Source organism: Furipterus horrens, unplaced genomic scaffold (assembly GCF_987537825.1).
Source record: "Furipterus horrens unplaced genomic scaffold, mFurHor1.1.pri manual_scaffold_13, whole genome shotgun sequence".
Taxonomy (NCBI): Eukaryota; Metazoa; Chordata; class Mammalia; order Chiroptera; family Furipteridae; genus Furipterus; species Furipterus horrens.
In genome coordinates, this window is record NW_028327183.1 from 52,479,408 (window position 1) to 52,498,058 (window position 18,651).

The window sequence follows — 18,651 nt, forward strand, 5'->3', positions numbered from 1 at the left end:
GGGCCCTAGCAGCGGATCATGATTTTTCTTTTTTAGCTGAAGTCGTGTGGGAAAAGGCTGAATCATCAATTTGGTTTCAGTAACCCGCATTACCCAGAATTCCGTGCGAGGCCTACCGCCCCCCCTCCAGCCACTGAAGGGTCAGAAAAGGCATTTTCGTTCGTGCTCACAGCCTAAGGCGGGACTTCCGGCGCAAGGACTGGCATTTTATCTTTGTTCCGAGTACGTTTAAAGTAGTTCCCCGAACCTCTCGGTCTTTGTGTGCTGGTGGGAGTCCGGGGGGCTAGGGGACGGCGCCAGAGTCGTGGTCCACAGCGCACACACAACAGTAAGGAGCTGGGCGACCCGGGCCGGGGGAACCAGACAGGGGCCGCCATGTCACTGTTGTCCTCGGTTCCCGCCGTTACTGTCTCGCCTCCCGGACAGCGTCCGTTGGCGCCATCGCTGAGGCGCCTCGCTGAGGTGAGTGCGCGGCCTTCCGCATTCCCTCCTTATCAGCCTCACAGCACCGGTCGGGCATCGTGAGGAGGGTCATCGGTAGAGGAATGTTGTGGTTTCTGAGCACAGTGCAGGGTGAACAAGGGCCTTTGTGTCTGAGGTCCCCATGCGGCTCTGGGTGGTGACGGTTGACGCAAACGCCAGCAGGGAGGAGGGGAGGAATTTACAGCCTCCTCCGGGGCTTTGCGGGCTGTGGGATCCATCAGATAAGGGGTTATTACGGATCCTGCTGGAACGTCCCAAACACTGTGGATGCTGAATGCCTGGTTTTGGGGTGACCCGGAGATGTACGTGTGCTACGGAGCAGGAAGGTGACAGCTGAGGGAGAGGACCTGGGGTCTGAAGATGTGAAGGAGGCTGACATTTCACAATGGTGTGCACTAGCAGAGGAAGTGAGAGATGACTGTGCCTGGTACCTGTTTGGGGACTGAAGTGTAAAGCATAAGGTCGTGTTTGCCGGTGTCTTGGAGGAATGATCTGGAAGACAGAGTGGCATTGCTTGTGGGGAAGAATGGGACCCAACAGTCATGTCCTAATGCTTATATGGCATTTATCTGCTCTCCGCTCCCATCCAGTGCCCCAAAGACGTTGCTGTTGCTTAAGATGGTAACAGTAATTAATGGGGCTGTGATGACAGAGCGGCCAGCACTGGTATTAGGGCCTGGTGTCCCCAGTGAACTGGGGAGCCCTGGAGGAAATTGAGCGTGGGGACGAATTGTAAGAAGTGGGATTGCGGTTCTGAGATAAGACAGCTGACGTCATTTGTTTCAATTTTGACAGGTTGGTGTGACCTTTGGGGACATTGCCCTGTACTTTTCCAGGAAGGAATGGTCCCTCCTGGATGACAATCAGAGACGCCTGTACCTGGGTGTGATGCTGGAGAACTTTGACCTTATATCCTCGCTGGGTAAGACCCTCACTTTGGCCAGTTACATGGGCTTGTCTTTGCGTTTCCCATGACCCCTGTTCTCTAGGGGGTGATCTCTCCTCATGTGTGGGCGGTAAGCACTGCTAGATTTTCCAGGTTTCTGAGCAGTTGCTTCATAGGTGTGATTTGTGTGTACTTTCCTCTTCTCCCTCTGCCATACCAGTACCTGTTGTACTGAACTCATAGAGAAGGATTTGTGGTTGGTAATGTTGCAGGGAGCCTAATGAATACCACCTTGGTTAGTGAGAAAAAGCCAATTTTTCTATTCCTGTTGGTCATTTGTGCATATTTGTTTGAGAAATTCTTTCTGCATTTTTTTTGGCTAATGAGTTTTGAACATCATGTGTATTTAATAGATGCCTTTTCACCTAGTGATACATGGCTTTTAATATTGGCATAATTTTACCTCTCAGATGTTGATTTTGCTTTTGTTTTTGTGCTCCTTCAATGCTTTTGCCAACCCCGCATTTAGCATGTCTGGTGTTCCCAGTTTTGCAGCAGGCTCAGATGCTGGTTACTAGTGTTAGTGAGAAAGTAATTTAAGTCGTGTAGTTTTTGTAGACTCAGGTGTTGCTTTGTTAACAGTCTACAGGATAGTGTTGATATAAGTTTATATTTACTGGTAAATCAAACAATTTACGTGAGATATTCTGATCAGAATGTACAACATATCCAGGCCATATATTTACACATTCTGCAAGTATTTTTTCCCATTCTGAGTTTGCCTTTTTTTCTTTTCTTTTTCTGTTTTCTTTTAAAAAACAATATTTTATTTATTTTTACACAGAGAGGAGGGGAGGGAGAAAGAGAGGGAAAGAAATATCAATGTGTGGTTGTGTCTCACGCGCCCCCAAATGGGGATTTGGTCTGCAACCCAAGCATGTGTCTGGACTGGGAATCGAAGCAGTGACATTTTGGCTCACAGGCTGGCTCTCAATCCACTGAGCCACTCCAGCCAGGGTTTTTTTTTTCCTTTTTTCTTAATAATATTTTTGGATTTCTATTTTTAGATAGAATGGAAGAGAAAATAGAGGGAGAGATCTGCCACATGAGAGAAAAATATTGTTCTTTGCTTATCTGTCCATCCCCAACCGAGGTCTGAGACACTAACCCAGTCATGTGCCCTGATCAGGAATTTAACAGTCTGCGTGTAGGTTTACAGGATGTCTTACCACCAACTGAGCCACACTGTGCCGTGCTGCCTTTTCTTTCAGTTTGTCAATTCCTCCTCTCTGGAGAAGCCTTTTCATTAGTTGTAGCTTGAACTGTTTCTATATGCTCTTTTGCATTGTGGTTGTGACATTCATAAGATTATTTCAAATAAAATCTTCAGCCCTGAGTAGCAAATGGATTGAGCGTCTTCCTGCAAACTGACATGATCAGATGGGTTCCAGTTAGGGAACACGCTTACGTGCTGTCTGGGTCCCCAGTTGGGGTGTGGGAGAGGTGACATATTGATGCGTGTCTTACGTATCCTTGATTCTCCTCCTCTCTGTGTCCCCCTCTTCCTCCTTCTTGAATAGAAAAATAATAAAATATTTTTTAAAAATGATTATACAGATATAAAAGACAACCAAATCTCTGAAGCATCTTCTCTAGGTTGTTTGCAAAGTGTTTTAAGTTTTAGAACTGCCATTTAATTTTTCATACAGTGAGCTAATTTTTGTTTATGGTTTGCACTTTTGTGATTTACATGTGATTGTGTATTTTTCCCAGCACCAGTAATTAACATAACAATTTTTTTCTTATGTCTTGCAGTTTTTGTCAAAGATTAGTTGAATGTCATTGCCTGTGTTTATTTAAGTGTTTTATGTGTTGTTATATTGGTGTGTGTTTCTGTGTTCATTTTAATTACACACTGTTTGCTTGTTTTGGCTTTGTAGTAGATTCAAGTCAGGCAGAGTGATGCCAACAAAATTTGTCTTGCTCAGGATTCCTTTTGCTGTTCAAAGTCTTTTGAGGCTCAGTAAATTTCAGGATTCTTTTTTTTTCTTTTTCTTTTATATGCTTTATTGATTATGTTGTTACAGTTGTCCCGATTTCTTTTCCCTTTGTTCCCCTCCACCCAGTGACCCCCTTCCCTCCACTTGCCCACCCCCTTTAATCCATGCCAATTGGTTGTGCATATAGTTCTTCTCAACATCTTCCTATCTACTCCACTCCCTCCTACTATGCTTCTTAATTCCTGTATCATCTCTCTCCCTTTCCTCACTTCCCCCTCCCAGCTGACTCCCCCCAATATGTTCCCCATACCTATAATTCTTTTCATACTCTCATTACCTACTTAGTTTGCCTTTGTTTCGGTTCCCTAGCTTCTGTTGTTGTATGTTGTGATACAGTTTTCATTTTAATGTTCATAGTCTTGATCCTCTTTCTCCTAAACAAGTCCCTTTAACATTTTATATAACACTGGTTTGGATTTGATGAAGTCCTTCAGTTTTACTTTGTCCTGGAAGCACTTTCTCTGCCCTTCTATTATGAATGACAGCTTCGCTGGATAGAGTAATGGTGGTTGTAGGGTTTTGCTTTCCATTACTTTGAATATATCTTGCCATTCCCTTCTTGCCTACAGAGTTACTTTTGAGAAATCAGCTGGTAGTCTTATTGGGCACCCTTTGTACATAATTCTCTTCTTCTCTCTTGCTGCTTTTAAGATTCTCTCTTTATCCTTAATTTTTGACATTTTGATTATAATATGTCTTGGTGTGGTTTTCTGTGGGTCCAGTTTTTTTGGAACTCTGTCCTTCCTGGACCTGTAAGTCTATTTCCTTCCCCAAGTTCGGGAATTTCTCCTTCATTATTTTTCACATAATTTTTCAATTTCTAGTTCTTCTTCACCTTCTGGCAGCCCTATGATTCAGATGTTGGACTCCTTATAGCTCTCCCATAGGTTTCTGATCCTCTCATTTTCCTCACTTTTCGTTTCCTCTTTCTGCACTGGTTGACTGTTCCTTCCCTCTGATCTGATTTGTTGATTTGATCCGTGGTTTTCTTTCCCTCACCACTAGTTTCATATGTGTTTTCATTCATTTCAGCAAGACTAGCCTTCATTCCTTCCCCATCTTGTTTAAGATCTGCTGTTAGGTCTGTAAGCATTTTTATAACCAAAGCCCTGAACTGTGCCTCAGAATGATTTCCTATCTGCTGATCTGTTATATGAGATATTTGCTGTCTGGTCAGCTGCGTGATTCGGATCTTATCATGATCTGTGCCATTCTGACAGTTTTCTGTTTACCTTTGCTTCCTGGGTGGGGCTGTCACACCTCCTACACTATAGGGGGTAGAGCCCCATGCACTCATCACTACTGGGCGACCCTTCTCACCACGCTGTGGTGTTTTGTGTTTGGGGGTGGGGGTCCAAGATGGATTCTTGCTGTTTACTCTCCACTGAGAGACCATTAGCTGCTTCCTCCATCTCCACCCGCTCCGACCTTCAAAGTCCGAGGCAATGGTGTGCTCCTTCCCTGGCGTTGGAATCGCGAACTGTCGGGTCTGGTCTGCAGCCTGGGTGTTCCCCAGGTGTTTCTCACCTCTTTTTAAATATGGGTGTCAGTGCTTACTCCCGTCCCACTGCTGTCACTGCACCTGCTGCCGCCAGCACAGCTTGACCTTTCTGCCCTATCTACCCTGGCTTTGCTCCTCCTACCCATCTGGGATACCATTTGTTTATAACTTCATATGTTGGACTTCTATGTAGCTTTATTTTCTAGAACTTCTGGTTATTTCTGGTTTTGCAATAGATATATTCCTTCTAAGTTGTGGAGGGAGATGGAGCATGTCAGTCTAGGCTGCCATTTTGGCTGAAAATCTAGGTCAGGATTCTTTTTTCATCTCTATGTAAACTACTGTTTGAATTTCCAAAATTGTATTTAATCAGTAGATTGATTTGGATAATGTAGAAACCTTATCATTATTAAATTTTTAGTCTGTGAACACTTGCTGTCTTTCAGTCATTTGCCTTTTCATCATTTTCTTTAAGCACTGTCTTGTCCTGTTTAATGTTCAGACGTTTCCCCTTTATCTGTTGCATTTATCCATGTGTATTTTATTGTTTTTGATGCTGTTGTAATGTTGACTACCTTTTTTCATTTGTTTTCTTTTTAATCCTGAACTGAGGATATCTATATTGATTTTAGAGACAAAGGTAGAAAGGGGGAGAGAATGAAAATCAGGTATGTGAGAGAAACATCGATCGGTATGTCCCTCATGTGCCCCGACCTGGAAACCAGCGAGCAACCTACTTATGTTCTCTGACCTGGAATCAAACGAACAAAATCATCTGGCCATGACTCTTCATTTCTTTATCAAAGAATTTATTATTAGTGTGTAGAAATGGAACTGAGATTTGTATGTTGGTTTTGTTTCCAGTCACTATCTCTATGTCTTTATTTGTATCTTTAAATTATTTTTATTTTAAGTATATTTATTGATTATGCTGTTGTAATTGTTGCAATTATTTTTTCCCTTTCTTCTCCACACAGTACCCCCTTCCCTCCAGCTCCCACCCTTGGTAATTGAGCGCATGTGTCGTGCCTGTGTGTTCTTTGGCTTCCTCCTTTCCTGTACTATTCTTCACATCCCCCTGTCTATTTTGTACATACCAGTTATGCTTCTTAATCCCTGCATCATTTCCCCATTTCTCCCATTCCCCATTCTGGTTGATAACCCTACCAGTGATCCCCATACCTATGATTCTCTTCCTATTCTGATTTTTGCTTAGGTTTTTTGTTTTTGTTTTCTAATTCTGTTGATAGTTGTGAGTTTGCTATTATTTTAATGGTCATAGTTTTGAACTTCTTCTTTATCCTAAATAAATCCCTTTAATATTTCATATACTGTCTTGTTGATGATGAACTCCTTTAGCTTTACCTGGTATTGGAAGCGCTTTATCTGCTGTTCCATTCTAAATGATAGCTTTGCTGGATAGAGTAATTTTGGTTGTAGTTCTTTGCTCTTTATCATTTTCAATACCTGTTGCCAGTCTTTTGTTGCCTGCAAAGTTTCTTTGAGAAATAGGCTGTTCATCCTTTTTTTATTTTATTTTATTTTTTAGATTTTATTTATTTATTTGTAAAGAGTGTGGACATGAGGGAGAAAGAGAGGGAAAGATTCATCAATGTGCAGTTACCTCTTGCATGCCCCCAAGTCAAGACCTGGCCTGCAACTCAAGCATGTGCCCTGACTGAGAATTGAACCGATGACCCGTTGAGTTGCAGGGTGGTGCTCAGTCGACTGATCCACACCAGCCGGGGCTGTTAGTTTATAGGTACCCATTTGTAGGTAACTCTCTTGTTTTCTCTTGCTGATTTTAAGATTCTCTTTATCTTTAATCTTTGGCATATTAATTATGATGTGTCTTGGTGTGGGCCTCTTTAGGTCTAGCTTCTTTGGGACTCTCTTTGCTTCCTGGATTATATGTCTATTTCCTTCACCATGTTAGGAAAGTATTCCTTCATGGTTTTTTCACATATGTTTACAGTGTCTTGCTCTTTCTCTTGGCTTCTGCCACCCCTATGAGTCAAATGGTGACACGTTTAAAGCCATCCAGAGTTTCTAAGCCTCATTTCATTTTTTCAATCCTTGTTTCATCCCTCCGTACTGGTTGACTGTTTATTTCTTCCTTATGTTCCATATCATTGATTTGAATACAAGCTTCCTTCCCTTCACCATTTGTTTCATGTTATGTTTCTTCGTTTTACTTAGCATAGCCTTCCTTTTTTTTCTTATGCATTTGTCATAGTTTATCATGATGTCAAGTTGTGAGCATCGTCATCAACAGTGTTTTTAACTCTGTATATGCTAAGTTTTCTATCTCCTTATCACTTTGTTCTTCCACTGGAACCTTGATCTGCTTTGTCTTTTGGGCCATACTTCTCTCTCCTCAAATTGAGAGGCTCTGGTGTTTGCCTCTGTGTCTTAGTTTGAGCTGTTGCACCTCTTACAGTGTAAGTGGCAGAGCCTTATATAATTCTCAGTGCAAGGCAACCTGTTTCACCATGTTATGATGCTATATGTGGGGCAGGAGTCTGAAAGGGAATAATGCTGTTAGCTCCCGCTTCCAGTGTGGGAATGGTGTGCTTCTAGCTGTTGCCCTGGTTGTTGTTCCTAGTGTGGGTGAGTTTGCGTACGTTCTAGGCCCATGAGGGCCCTGTAATGGAATGGACTCTGCTGAAAGACAAGCAGTTTTTTTCTCTGCCCCAACCTCCACTGGTTTTCATAGTCAGAAGCCATGAGGCTTTATTGTCCCCGGCACTTGGAGAAGTGAGTTGCGCAGCCTTGTCTGGGGCTGGGATAGCTCCCAGGTGTCTGTTTGGACTTTTAAAATTTGTGACTGCTCTTTCCTCATGCCAGCCACAGCAATTGTCTGCCACTGCCACATTGCATCATCTCCTCTCCTCCTACCTGCCAGGATGAGTATTATTTCTTTACATCTTTGCTTGTTGGACTTCCATGCAGTTCAGTATTCTGCTGGTGCATATTGATTTTAGTGTTGAGGTAGTTGTAGTTCTTCTTAACGTTGTGAAGGGTGGCGAAGCATGTCTACCTACACCTGTATCTTGGTCGGAAGTCCTATTTATGTATTTTTTAAAATTTTTATTTACTGATTTCAGAGAGAGGAAGGAATCCTAAGAGAGAGAGAGAAAAGGAGAAACATTATTCTGTGGTACCACCCATGTGTGCATTCATTAGCTATCTAATGCATGTTCCCTGACAAGGGATTGTCCCACAATCTTGGCACACTTAGACTAGATCAGGGCTTTTAATTTGTTGATTAATTTCAGAAGTTTATAGTGGGAATTTGACAGTTTTTCCTGCGTAGGATCATGTCATGTGCCAGCATCTCTAATGACGATGCATTGTGGTTTTTGGTGTTGGATGTAATGTCATATCTTAAATTGTTCTTTAAGTTATTTTGAGTCTTCTTTTGTTTTAGTCTAAATAAAGATTTGCAAATTTTCTGTATCTTTCAAAAAATAGCTCTTAGATATTCTTTTTTCTCTTGTCTCTATTTCCTTTATATTTGTTCTAATATTTAATGGGTCTTTCCTTTGCTATCTTTGAGTTTGCTTTCTTATTGTGTTTAAAGTTTTATGAGATGTAATAATGAGTTATTTATTTGAGATCCTTTTTAATTTTAGTGTATAAATCACTGAGATTTCCTATTAGAATTGCATTTTATACCTAAGATCTCATAGATTGTGTTTCTATTTACTTTGCACTTAGATTATTCTTTTTAAAGATTTTATTTATTTATTTTTATAGGGAAGGAGAGAAACATCAATGAACCAGAGAAATATCGAATGCTTGCCTCTCTCACACCCCCAATTGGGCACCTGGCCCACATTCAGGCACACACCCTGACTTTGAATCGAACCAGCAATCTTCAATTCATAGCCAGTGCTCAATGCACTGAACCATAACTAGCGAGGGGTGCCCCTAGATTTTTTTGAATTCTTTTTCAGTTTATTTTTTTACCCTTGATTGTTCATGAGTGTTTTGTTTCATTTCAACTAACTTCTGAATTTTCAAGGTTGCTTTTTTAAAAAGTATATTTATTTATTTTTAGAGAGATGGGAAGGGAGGGACAGAGAGAGGGCAAGAAAGATCAATGTGCCAGAGATACATGGATCTGTTGCCTCTTTCAGACCCCCTCTTGGGAACCTGGCCCACAACACAGGCATGTGCCGTTACTGGGAATCAAACCTGCGACCTTTCAGTTCATAGGCCTACACTCAATCCACTGAAACACCAGCCAGGACTTCAAGCTTTCTTAAAAGTAAAATTGTTTTCAAGTGAATGGATTGTGATCAAATAAAATACTTGACATGATTTTTTTCTGAAAGTTTGAGACTTGATTTTTGAGACCTGACAGGTGATCTAAGGAATGTTTTGTGTGTTTGAAAAGATTGCATCTTCTGCTGCTATTGAATGGAATGTTATTTATATATCTATTACTGTAGTTTTCTTTTTTCCTTTCTTTTTTTTAATATGCTTTATTGATTATGCTGTTACAGTTATCCCAAATTCTTTTCCCTTTGTTCCCCTCCACCCAGTGACATCCCTCCCTCCAGTTGTCCCCCCCAACTTAGTCCATGCCTATTGGTTATGCATATAGTTCTTCTCAAAATTTTCCTGTCTACTCCACTCCCTCCTACTATGTTTCTTGATTCCTGTACCATCTCCCTCCCTTTGCCCCCTTCCCGCTCCCCGCTGACCTCCCCCCATAATGTTCCCCATAACTATAATTCTTTCCCACTCTCGTTGCCTACTTAGTTTGCCTTTATTTTGGTTCTCTAGCTTCTATTGTTGGTTCTTGTGATACAATTTTCATTTTAATGTTCATAGTTTTGATCCTCTTTCTCCTAAACAAGTCCCTTTAACATTTCATATAACAGTGGTTTGGATCTGATGAAGTCCTTCAGTTTTACTTTGTCCTGGAAGCACTTTCTCTGCCCTTCTATTCTGAATGACAGTTTCGCTGAATAGAGTATTCATGGTTGTAGGTTTTTGCTTTTAATTACTTTGAATATTTCTTGTGACTCCCTTCTGGCCTGCAGAGTTTCTTTTGAGAAGTCAGCTGACAGTCTTATTGGGACCCCCTTGTATGTAATTCTCTTCTTCCCTCTTGCTGCTTTTAAGATTCTCTCTTTATCCTTAATTTTTGACATTTTGATTATAATGTGTTTTGGTGTGGTTCTCTGTGGATCCAGTTGTTTTGGAACTCTCTGTGCTTCCTGGACCTGTAAGTTTATTTCCTTCCCCTTCACATAGTTTTTCAATTTCTAGTTCTTCTTCACCTTTTGGCAACCCTATGATTCGGATGTTGGCCCGCTTATAACTGTCCTCCTCTGTCCGCACCCTCACCAGGCCTCACAGTCTGAGGCAATGGGGGTCTGCCTTCCCCGCTTTGGAATTGCCAGCTGACGGGTCTGGTCTGCAGCCAACGATGCTCCCCAGGCTCTTCTCTTGTCCCCTTAAATATGGGTGTCTGTGCTTACCGCTGTCCTGCCACTGTCGCCGCAGCTGGCGCCACCAGCACAGCTTGACCTCTCCTCCTCAGCTTCGTTCCTCCTACCTGTCTGGATGAGCACCACTTCTTTATAACTTCATACATTGGACTTCCATTTATTTTCTGGAACTTCTGGTTATTTCTGGTTTTGTGGTAGTTGTAGTCCTTCTTAGTTGTGGAGGGAGACGGAGCGTGTCAGTCTAGGCCTCCATCTTGGCTGGAAGTCTCCTGTGTTTGTTTGCTTCCGTGTCCCAGGCAGAGCTGCCGCTCCTACTATGTTTAAAGGGTGGAGCCTTAGGGATTCGTCAGTAACAGACCACCTGTTTCACCACGTTGCGCCGCTGTATACAGGGGAGGGGTCTGAGAAGGAACAATGCCGCTTGCCCAGCACTCACCCCTTTTCCAGACATGTCTCCCACTTCCGCACCAGACTGGCGCCCCTCTAACTGCTGCCCTGGTCGTTGTTCCCAGTGGGTGGGTCTGCGGATGTTCTAGGACCGTGGGGGCCCTTTAAACGAGCGGACTCTGCTGAGAGACCGGCAGTTTCTGCCTCCGTCCCAACTCCTACTGGTCTGCACAGTCAGAAGCAATGAGGCTTGATTTTCTCTGGAACTAGGACAGTGAGTTGCTCTGGTGAGGAGCTGGGAACGCTCCCCAGGTGTCCCGCCTGAGTTTTTAAAATGTGTGACTGCACTTTCCTCTGGTCCACCGCCCCGCTGCTGCTGCTGCCGCCACCACACCGTGTCTTCTCCACCCGGGCTCCGCCCCTCCTACCTGTTTGGATGAGTATTTCTTCTTTATGTCCTTGTTTGCTGGACTTCCATGCACTTTGATTTTCTGGAACTTTTGATTGTTTCTACTTTTGAGGTGGTTGTATTTCTTCTTAGTTGTGGAGGGAGATGCAGTGTGTCTGTCTACGCCTCCATCTTGGCCGGAAGTCCTACTACTGTAGTTCTTTTTGCTCTAAACTATAGTCCATCTTCAATAATTCCTTACCGCTTTTGGATGGAATGATCTCTATACCTGTTGTTGAAGGGGCAGTGTTGTAGTTACCTACTAATGTTGGGTTTCTGTTTCTTCGGATCTGATATTATTTGCATAATATATTTGATTGTTGTGTTGTTCAGTGCCTGATACTGAACACTGCTATCCTCTCGGTGAATTGACTTATTTTTCATTCTGTCATGACTAATCACTATGAATGTTTTCGTGGCCGTCTTTAGGTGTTTGGAATTGTAGCTACGCCGTATTTTGGTTTCATTTGCATGGAATATATTTGTGTCTCTTTTATTTTCAGCCTGACTGTGTCCATACAGGTCTAGTATCTCTACAGGCAGCATATAGTGTGTCTTTTTTTTTTTTTTTAACTCTTCTGTTGCTCGATGCCTTTTTAAAAAAGATTTTATTTATTTTTACAGAGAGTGGAAGGGAGGGTGTAAGAGAGGAAGAGAAACATCGATGTCTAAGACAAACAAACATCATTGTTTGTCTTTTACATGATGACCACCTGGGGCAAGGCTGATTACCCAGGCATGTCCCCTGACCAGGGATGGAACAGTGACTTTTCAGTTTGTGGGAAGGTGCCCAACCCCCTAGTTACACCAATCAGGGCCACTGTATGTCTCCTGTCTGGAGAATTTGTTTGAGGTGCTACGATTGCCATTCTGCATTGTTTTTTTCTCTTTTGCAGTTTCTTAGTCTTCCTGTCTTTTGGTCTTCCTTTGGGATTTGATGATTTTGTATAGTGATTTCTCCTTTGTAAAATGATTTTGGCTGTTTTTTTGCAAAATACTACATAAAAGAACTTGTACTCTTTAGAAATTATTTCATCCTGGTGCCACCTTCACGGCATCCAAGCATTCTACCTTTTGACTCTCTACCATATATCCCTTAATTTTTTTTGATGTCACAACTCAAATTTTTTTATATTGTGTATCTAATAAGGTACAGAATGCAGGCTTTATTATTTTTACTAGCTTTAATTTTAAACCTTTATGTTAGCTGCGTAATATGCTTTCCACTAATGTGGTGCTACTTCAGTGGATTTGATATTTTTCTCACCTTTACTACTGAGAATTATGCTTCCCTGTCTATTGGAGTTTCTATTTTGTATTATTTTATTTGATCTTCAATAAGTTTTTTTTTTTGCATATCTAGTAAGTCAGATTGGTGGCAATTAGATTCCCTTGCGTTTGTTTGGAGATGTAGTTCTCTCTGAAGTACAGGATGTCTTGATTAAAATATGGGTGGTTTCCAATTAGTCTTCTAAATAAATATTTTTTTAATTTTTCCTAGTCTGCAAGTTTTCTTCGGAGGGATCCACTGATACTATTACTGCATATTCCCCGGTTTGTGAGGAGTTTCTCCTTCCTTTGTGTTTTAACAGCTCTCTTTGCCTTTGATTTCTGACACACTCATTTTTCTGTGTCTTGGTGAAATCCAGTTTGCTTGGAACCTGTACAGGAACTTATGGGGAGACATGCACTTAATTATTCAGACCTTTTTTTCAGATTTGGGAAGTCAGTCTTCAGCTTATTGTTTAAATGTTCTGCTTGTCTCTCTCCTTGTCTCCATTTTATTTTCTCTGTCTCTGCCCCCAGCACACACACACAACCCAGTGATGTAGAGATCAGGTGTCCCGGTGGTGTTACTTTATTCACTTTGCCATATTCTAAAATTTCATTTCCCTTTTTATTTTTCTCCATCTTAATGCTCTCAAATTACCTATTTTTGATAAGACGTGTTCTTTCCATGACTTGTTTTAATAATTTTTATTGCATTTTCTATTTTGTTCTATGTAATTTGACAATTTGACCATTTATCTTTTATTATATATACTTATTTCTGTACATCTGATATTCTCCTATTGTTCCTGTGTCGGCATCACCTTTACATTGGTTCCGTTTGTATTCTCTGGTGGCTCATGGATGTTTTTTGTTTTTTGTTTTTGTTTTTCTATTACAGTTGTCCCACTTTTTTACCCACTGCTGCCCCCTACCCCGCCCACCCCTCCTCAAACATTCAGTCCCCACCCTGTGGTCCATGTCCATGCATCATTTATACTAGTTCCTTCACTAGACCCTTCTACTTCTTTGCTCCCTTCCCTCCCCCCTCCCCCCTGGTCACTGTCTGTCTGTCCCTTGTTTATATGCCTCTGGTTCTGTCTTGCTCATTTGTTTGTGGTGTTCATTAGTTTCCTGCATTAGGTGATATAATATGGTATTCGTCTTTTGCTACATGCCTTATTTCACTAAGCATAATATTCTCCAATTCCATCCATGTCATGGATGTTTTTGAAAGTAAAGATTTTGAATTCCTTATCAGGTTTCCATAAAAATGCATTTGTTTAGGATTACTTATTAGAAATTCTTATGTTCTCCTGGTTGGTAGTGGCCTTGTTTGTAGCATTTCTTTTTACCAAGTAAGGGTATCTAAGCATTTAAGGAAGCGGAAGCTCCTTTCAATTTTATGGCTAGAGAAATAATTCATTGTGTCTGGATATGTGGTTGGCTCACTTACCGTGGTGTTTCAGTCTTGAGACAAGTCCCAGCAGCCTATTCTCCTTGATGCTACATGAGTTGAGTTCAGAATAACAAAATATGTACAAGTCAAATCTGTTTTGGCAGAATTTCTTTCCATTGATAGTCCGGTGTTTCAGAGTCTTTGGTGGCAAATACTTCTGGGGACAACCTGAGTTTTCTGTGTTCTTCCGGGTCTAGAATGTCGACAAAGAGATTTGTTTTGGATTTCATGCCAAGAAACTCTAAAGAGTCCTCTGATGATGTCATGCTTTCTATGAGGTTCTTTGTTTTTTGCTCTTTTAGTGCTGATTGTTATTAATTGCCTTTAGAGACGCAAGGGAAAGGGAGAAAGAGAAAATCAAGTTTTTTGTTCCACTTATGCATTCATTGGTTGCTTCCTCTTATATGACTTGACTGGGGATTGAACCCACAACCTTGGTGTATGGAGACAACCCTCTCTCCAACTGAGCCACCATGTCGTGTCCAATTTTCTATTTGTCTTAACTGGTTTTTATTCCCCTTCCCTGTGGAGGATTTAGTCTGTCGGTAGCTGTCTACTTGTACTGGAAGAAGGGAAAATTGTCATACTTCTAATTCGGCCATGTTGCTGAAGTCACTCACAGACACTTTTTTGTGATCTCTTCCTTCTTTTTTGTCCTGTCATAGTGCTGGCCATTCATCTCTTTAGTTTTTCTCTTTGAAGTTATATGCCCTGTGTTCCATGTAACAGCCCCCCTGGGATTGAAGGTAAGTACAATGTGTGATTCCCTGAAGAAACAATACTCCGTCCATGCCACACTGGACCCAGATCTACTCTTGCCTTTGTGAATGGTTGTTGGAGAAGTTTTGTGACACTTGGGCTTTGTTAAGGTCATATTTTGTTCATCAGTATTTTGTCACCATTTCTTGTTCCTCAGTCCAATCCATTCTTGTTTATTGTTGAGATTTTGTCAATTACTCACTTCTAGGTTTTCATTTTAATTACGATTCGCAGCCCAAAGATAATCTTCGCCTCTCTAAACTTTGTGCCTCATCCATTTCTCATACTGTTTTTTTTTTTTCTGCCCTCTAACGTTGGTGCATGCTTGCCGACTCTTGGGGTGCGCACTCACAGTTATATTGATCTTGAAGATCATTGGCTGTGGACAAATGATGTTGATGAGTTTGAGTTCATAGAAAGTATTCTGCACAGCCTCACATCACCAGTGGGAAAGGTCCTACAGGAAGCCCTTTGAGGAAGAACAATGAGTAGTCCCTGACTATCTTCTCTGTTTCATCAAATGCTTCTGTCTATTCCTTGGTTAGGTCTCCATCACTGAGTTACTTTACTGGCCATTAAAGTATAACAGCCATTTCTTCAGTGTGTAACTCAATTGTCTTGGAAATGGTTTCATAGAACCATGCCTAGCTGTGAAAGATGGTCCTTTGTGATGAGGATATTCCTTCTTATGTCATTTATTTCTTTTTAAAGATTTTATTCATTTATTTTTAGAGAAAGGGGGCAGGAGGCAGAAACAGAGGGAGAGAAACATCAATGTGTGGTTCTCTCATGTGCACCTAAGTGAGGATCTAGGCATCACCCCTGGCATGTGCCCTGACTGGAAATTGAACCAGTGCTCCTTGGTTTGCAACCGGTGCTCAGTCCTCTGAGCCACACCAGCCAGAGTGAGCGTATTTCTTCCTTAAGCTAATACACACTTCAACGGCTTTCCCTTTCATTCAGGTTGCTGCTGCGGAGCAGAGGAAGTGGGAGCACCTATTGAACAAAATGGTTTTGTAAGAGAGTCAGAGGCACAGAATCTCAAGGTAGCTTTGTCTTCCTGGGAGAATCACCCCTGTGAGAGCTGTGGGGCAGTTTGGAGAGACATTTTTCACTTCATAGAGGAGCAGGAAACACAACACATTCAGAAACTGTTGAGATGTGGGGCATGTGGAAAAGAATGTTATTTCAATACGAAGTGTCACCAGCACCGAGAGCTTCACGAGACAGAGAAGCCTTTCATGGGAGGGGTGGACAGCATGTCAGTTGCCAAGTGTTGTAATTATACCATGTCCCAGAGGCTTTTTACCTGTAGTGAGGTTGGACTGGACCTTCATTCAGAGTCAGAACATCTCCAAGAAGAGGCAACTCACACCAGAGAGAGGCCAAACAGAATCTTGATGCCTGGAGTGAATACTCAAAGAAAAAGTTATTTCATCCTGAATGACTGTAAAAAAGCCATTAGCTGCAACTATCCATTTGTTCAGAACGATGGAGTTTCTACTGGAAGACAATATTTTGAGTGTCATGATTATGGAAAATATTTTACCGGAATTTCTACTTCTTCTTATCATCAGAGTGTTCACACTGGACAAAGGCTCTATCATTGCAGTCAGTGTGGGAAATCTTATCGCAGTAGCACTGGCTTTCGTTATCATCAGAAAGTTCACACTGGGGAAAGGCCTTATGTGTGCAGTGAATGTGGGAAATCCTTTGCTAAGAGCCGTGACCTTTATGTACATGGGAGAGTGCATACTGGAGAAAGGCCTTATGAGTGCAGTGAATGTGGGAAATCTTTTACCACCAAACACTATCTTAATGTACATCGTAGAATTCATACTGAGCAAAGGCCGTATGAGTGCAGTGAATGTGGAAAATCTTTTATTAGGAGGTATGTCCTTTATGTACATCAAAGAGTTCATACCGGGGAAAGGCCTTATGAGTGCAGTGAATGTGGGAAATCTTTCATCCGAAAGGAAGCACTGCGTCGTCACCAGAGAGTTCACACAGGTGAAAGGCCTTTTAAGTGCAGTGAATGTGGGAAGTCTTTTAGAACCGGCCATTACCTTCATGTACATCGGAGAATTCATACTGGGCAAAGGCCTTATGAATGCAGTGAATGTGGAAAATCTTTCACCTGGAAGACTGCCCTTTATGTACATCAGGTAGTTCATACTGGGGAAAGTCCTTATGTGTGCACGGAATGTGGCAAATCTTTCAACCGAAAGCAAGCACTACATTGTCATCAGAGAGTTCACACAGGAGAAAGGCCTTTTGAGTGCAGTGAATGTGGGAAATCTTTTACCACTGCCTATTCTGTTCATGTACATCAAAGAATTCATACGGGGCAACGGCCGTACGAGTGCAGTGAATGTGGGAAATCTTTTATCAGGAAGCATGACCTTTGTGTACATCAGAGAGTTCATAGTGGTCAAAGGCCATATGAGTGCAGTGAATGTGGGAAATCTTTTATCAGGAAGCATGGCCTTTGTGTACATCAGGTAGTTCATACTAGGGAAAGGCCTTATGAATGCGCTGAATGTGGGAAGTCTTTCATCCGAAAGCAAGAACTACATCATCATCAGAGAGTTCACACAGGAGAAAGGCCTTATGAATGCAGTGAATGTGGGAAATCTTTTACCACTGGCCATTACCTTCATGTACATCTTAGCACTCATACTGGGCAACGGCCGTATGAATGCAGTGAATGTGGGAAATCTTTTATCAGGAAGTATGACCTTTGTGTACATCAGAGAGTTCATACTGGTCAAAGGCCATATGAGTGCAGTGAATGTGGAAAATCTTTTATCAGGAAGCATGGCCTTTGTGTACATCAGAGAGTTCATACTAGGGACAGGCCATATGAGTGTAGTGAATGTGGGAAATCTTTCTCCCGGAAAGACACACTACAGTGTCATCAAAGAGTTCACACAGGTGAAAGGCCTTATGAGTGCACTGAATGTGGAAAATCTTTTACCAGGAAGACTGACCTTCATGGACATCAGAGAGTTCATACTGGGGAAAAAAGACCTTATGAGTGCAGTGAATGTGGGAAATCTTTCATCCGGAAAGACGCACTATATTGTCATCAGAGAGTTCACACAGGTGAAAGGCCTTTTAAGTGCAGCGAATGTGGAAAATCTTTTACCAGGAATCAGGATCTTTATGTCCATAGGCGAGTTCATACTGGGGAAAGGCCTTATGAGTGCAGCGAATGTGGGAAATCGTTTAGTACCAAAGGGTACCTTCACGTACATCGGAGAGTTCATACTGGACAAAGGCCATATGGGTGCAGTGAATGTGGAAAATCTTTCATCACCAGCCAGAACCTTCATAAACATCAGAGAGTTCATACTGGAGAAAAGCCTCAGCAGTGCAGTGAACGTGGGAAATCTTTCATCCATAGCGGTGGCCTTCAGTATCATCAGAGTGTTCACAGATGAGAAAGGCCTTAGCGTTGCAGGGAATGTGGGAAATCTTATAGTATCACTGGCCTTGGTTATTAGGAGAGATTTCACATTGTAGAAAGGCCATTAGTGCAGTTAATGTGGGAGATTTTTTAGCTAAAATTCTAGCCTTCCTGCATATATGAAGGCCCCATGGACTGAAGGTCTTAGTTGTTTAGGAAATGTACAGGGTTTGTTTGTTTGTTTTTTTTTTCTTCGTTTTTAAACAGTACTGTAGATAACTTTGAAGCATTGTTTGTCTGAATCAGGTTTCATGCAACCAAACAGCACTAGGAAGGTTCCTCATAAGTTTTATATTGGCATCATGTTTCCATGTTGCGCGATCTTTATGTATCCGGGTTTTTTTCCAGATCCACAGCACTGCGTATGTCTGTTGCTGAAGGTATTTCACCTGCACCACCTATAGGGTTTACAGAGATTGCATGAGTCAGCAGTATCATGTGTTCCCAGCAGGTCACTCTTCCGAG

At 41.8% G+C, this 18,651-nt stretch overlaps 1 protein-coding gene across 1 annotated transcript; it reads left to right on the plus strand.

Annotated features, from left to right (window-relative positions):
- The first annotated feature begins 205 nt into the window (after positions 1-205).
- LOC149995289 (uncharacterized) lies at positions 206-18,348 on the plus strand. Its single transcript, XM_090260346.1, has 3 exons — positions 206-462; positions 1,279-1,405; positions 15,681-18,348. The coding sequence occupies exons 1-3, from the start codon at positions 376-378 to the stop codon at positions 18,158-18,160; spliced, it is 2,694 nt and encodes an 897-aa protein (XP_090116472.1). The 5' UTR covers positions 206-375; the 3' UTR covers positions 18,161-18,348.
- The last annotated feature ends 303 nt before the right edge of the window (positions 18,349-18,651 follow it).

Bases quoted from the DNA above. Each gene is read 5' to 3' on its own strand.
- LOC149995289 (XM_090260346.1), top strand. From the start codon at position 376: ATGTCACTGTTGTCCTCGGTTCCCGCCGTTACTGTCTCGCCTCCCGGA. The intron at 463-1,278 runs GTGAGTGCGCGG...CAATTTTGACAG, and splicing joins CGCTGAGGCGCCTCGCTGAG to GTTGGTGTGACCTTTGGGGA. The intron at 1,406-15,680 runs GTAAGACCCTCA...CCTTTCATTCAG, and splicing joins TGACCTTATATCCTCGCTGG to GTTGCTGCTGCGGAGCAGAG.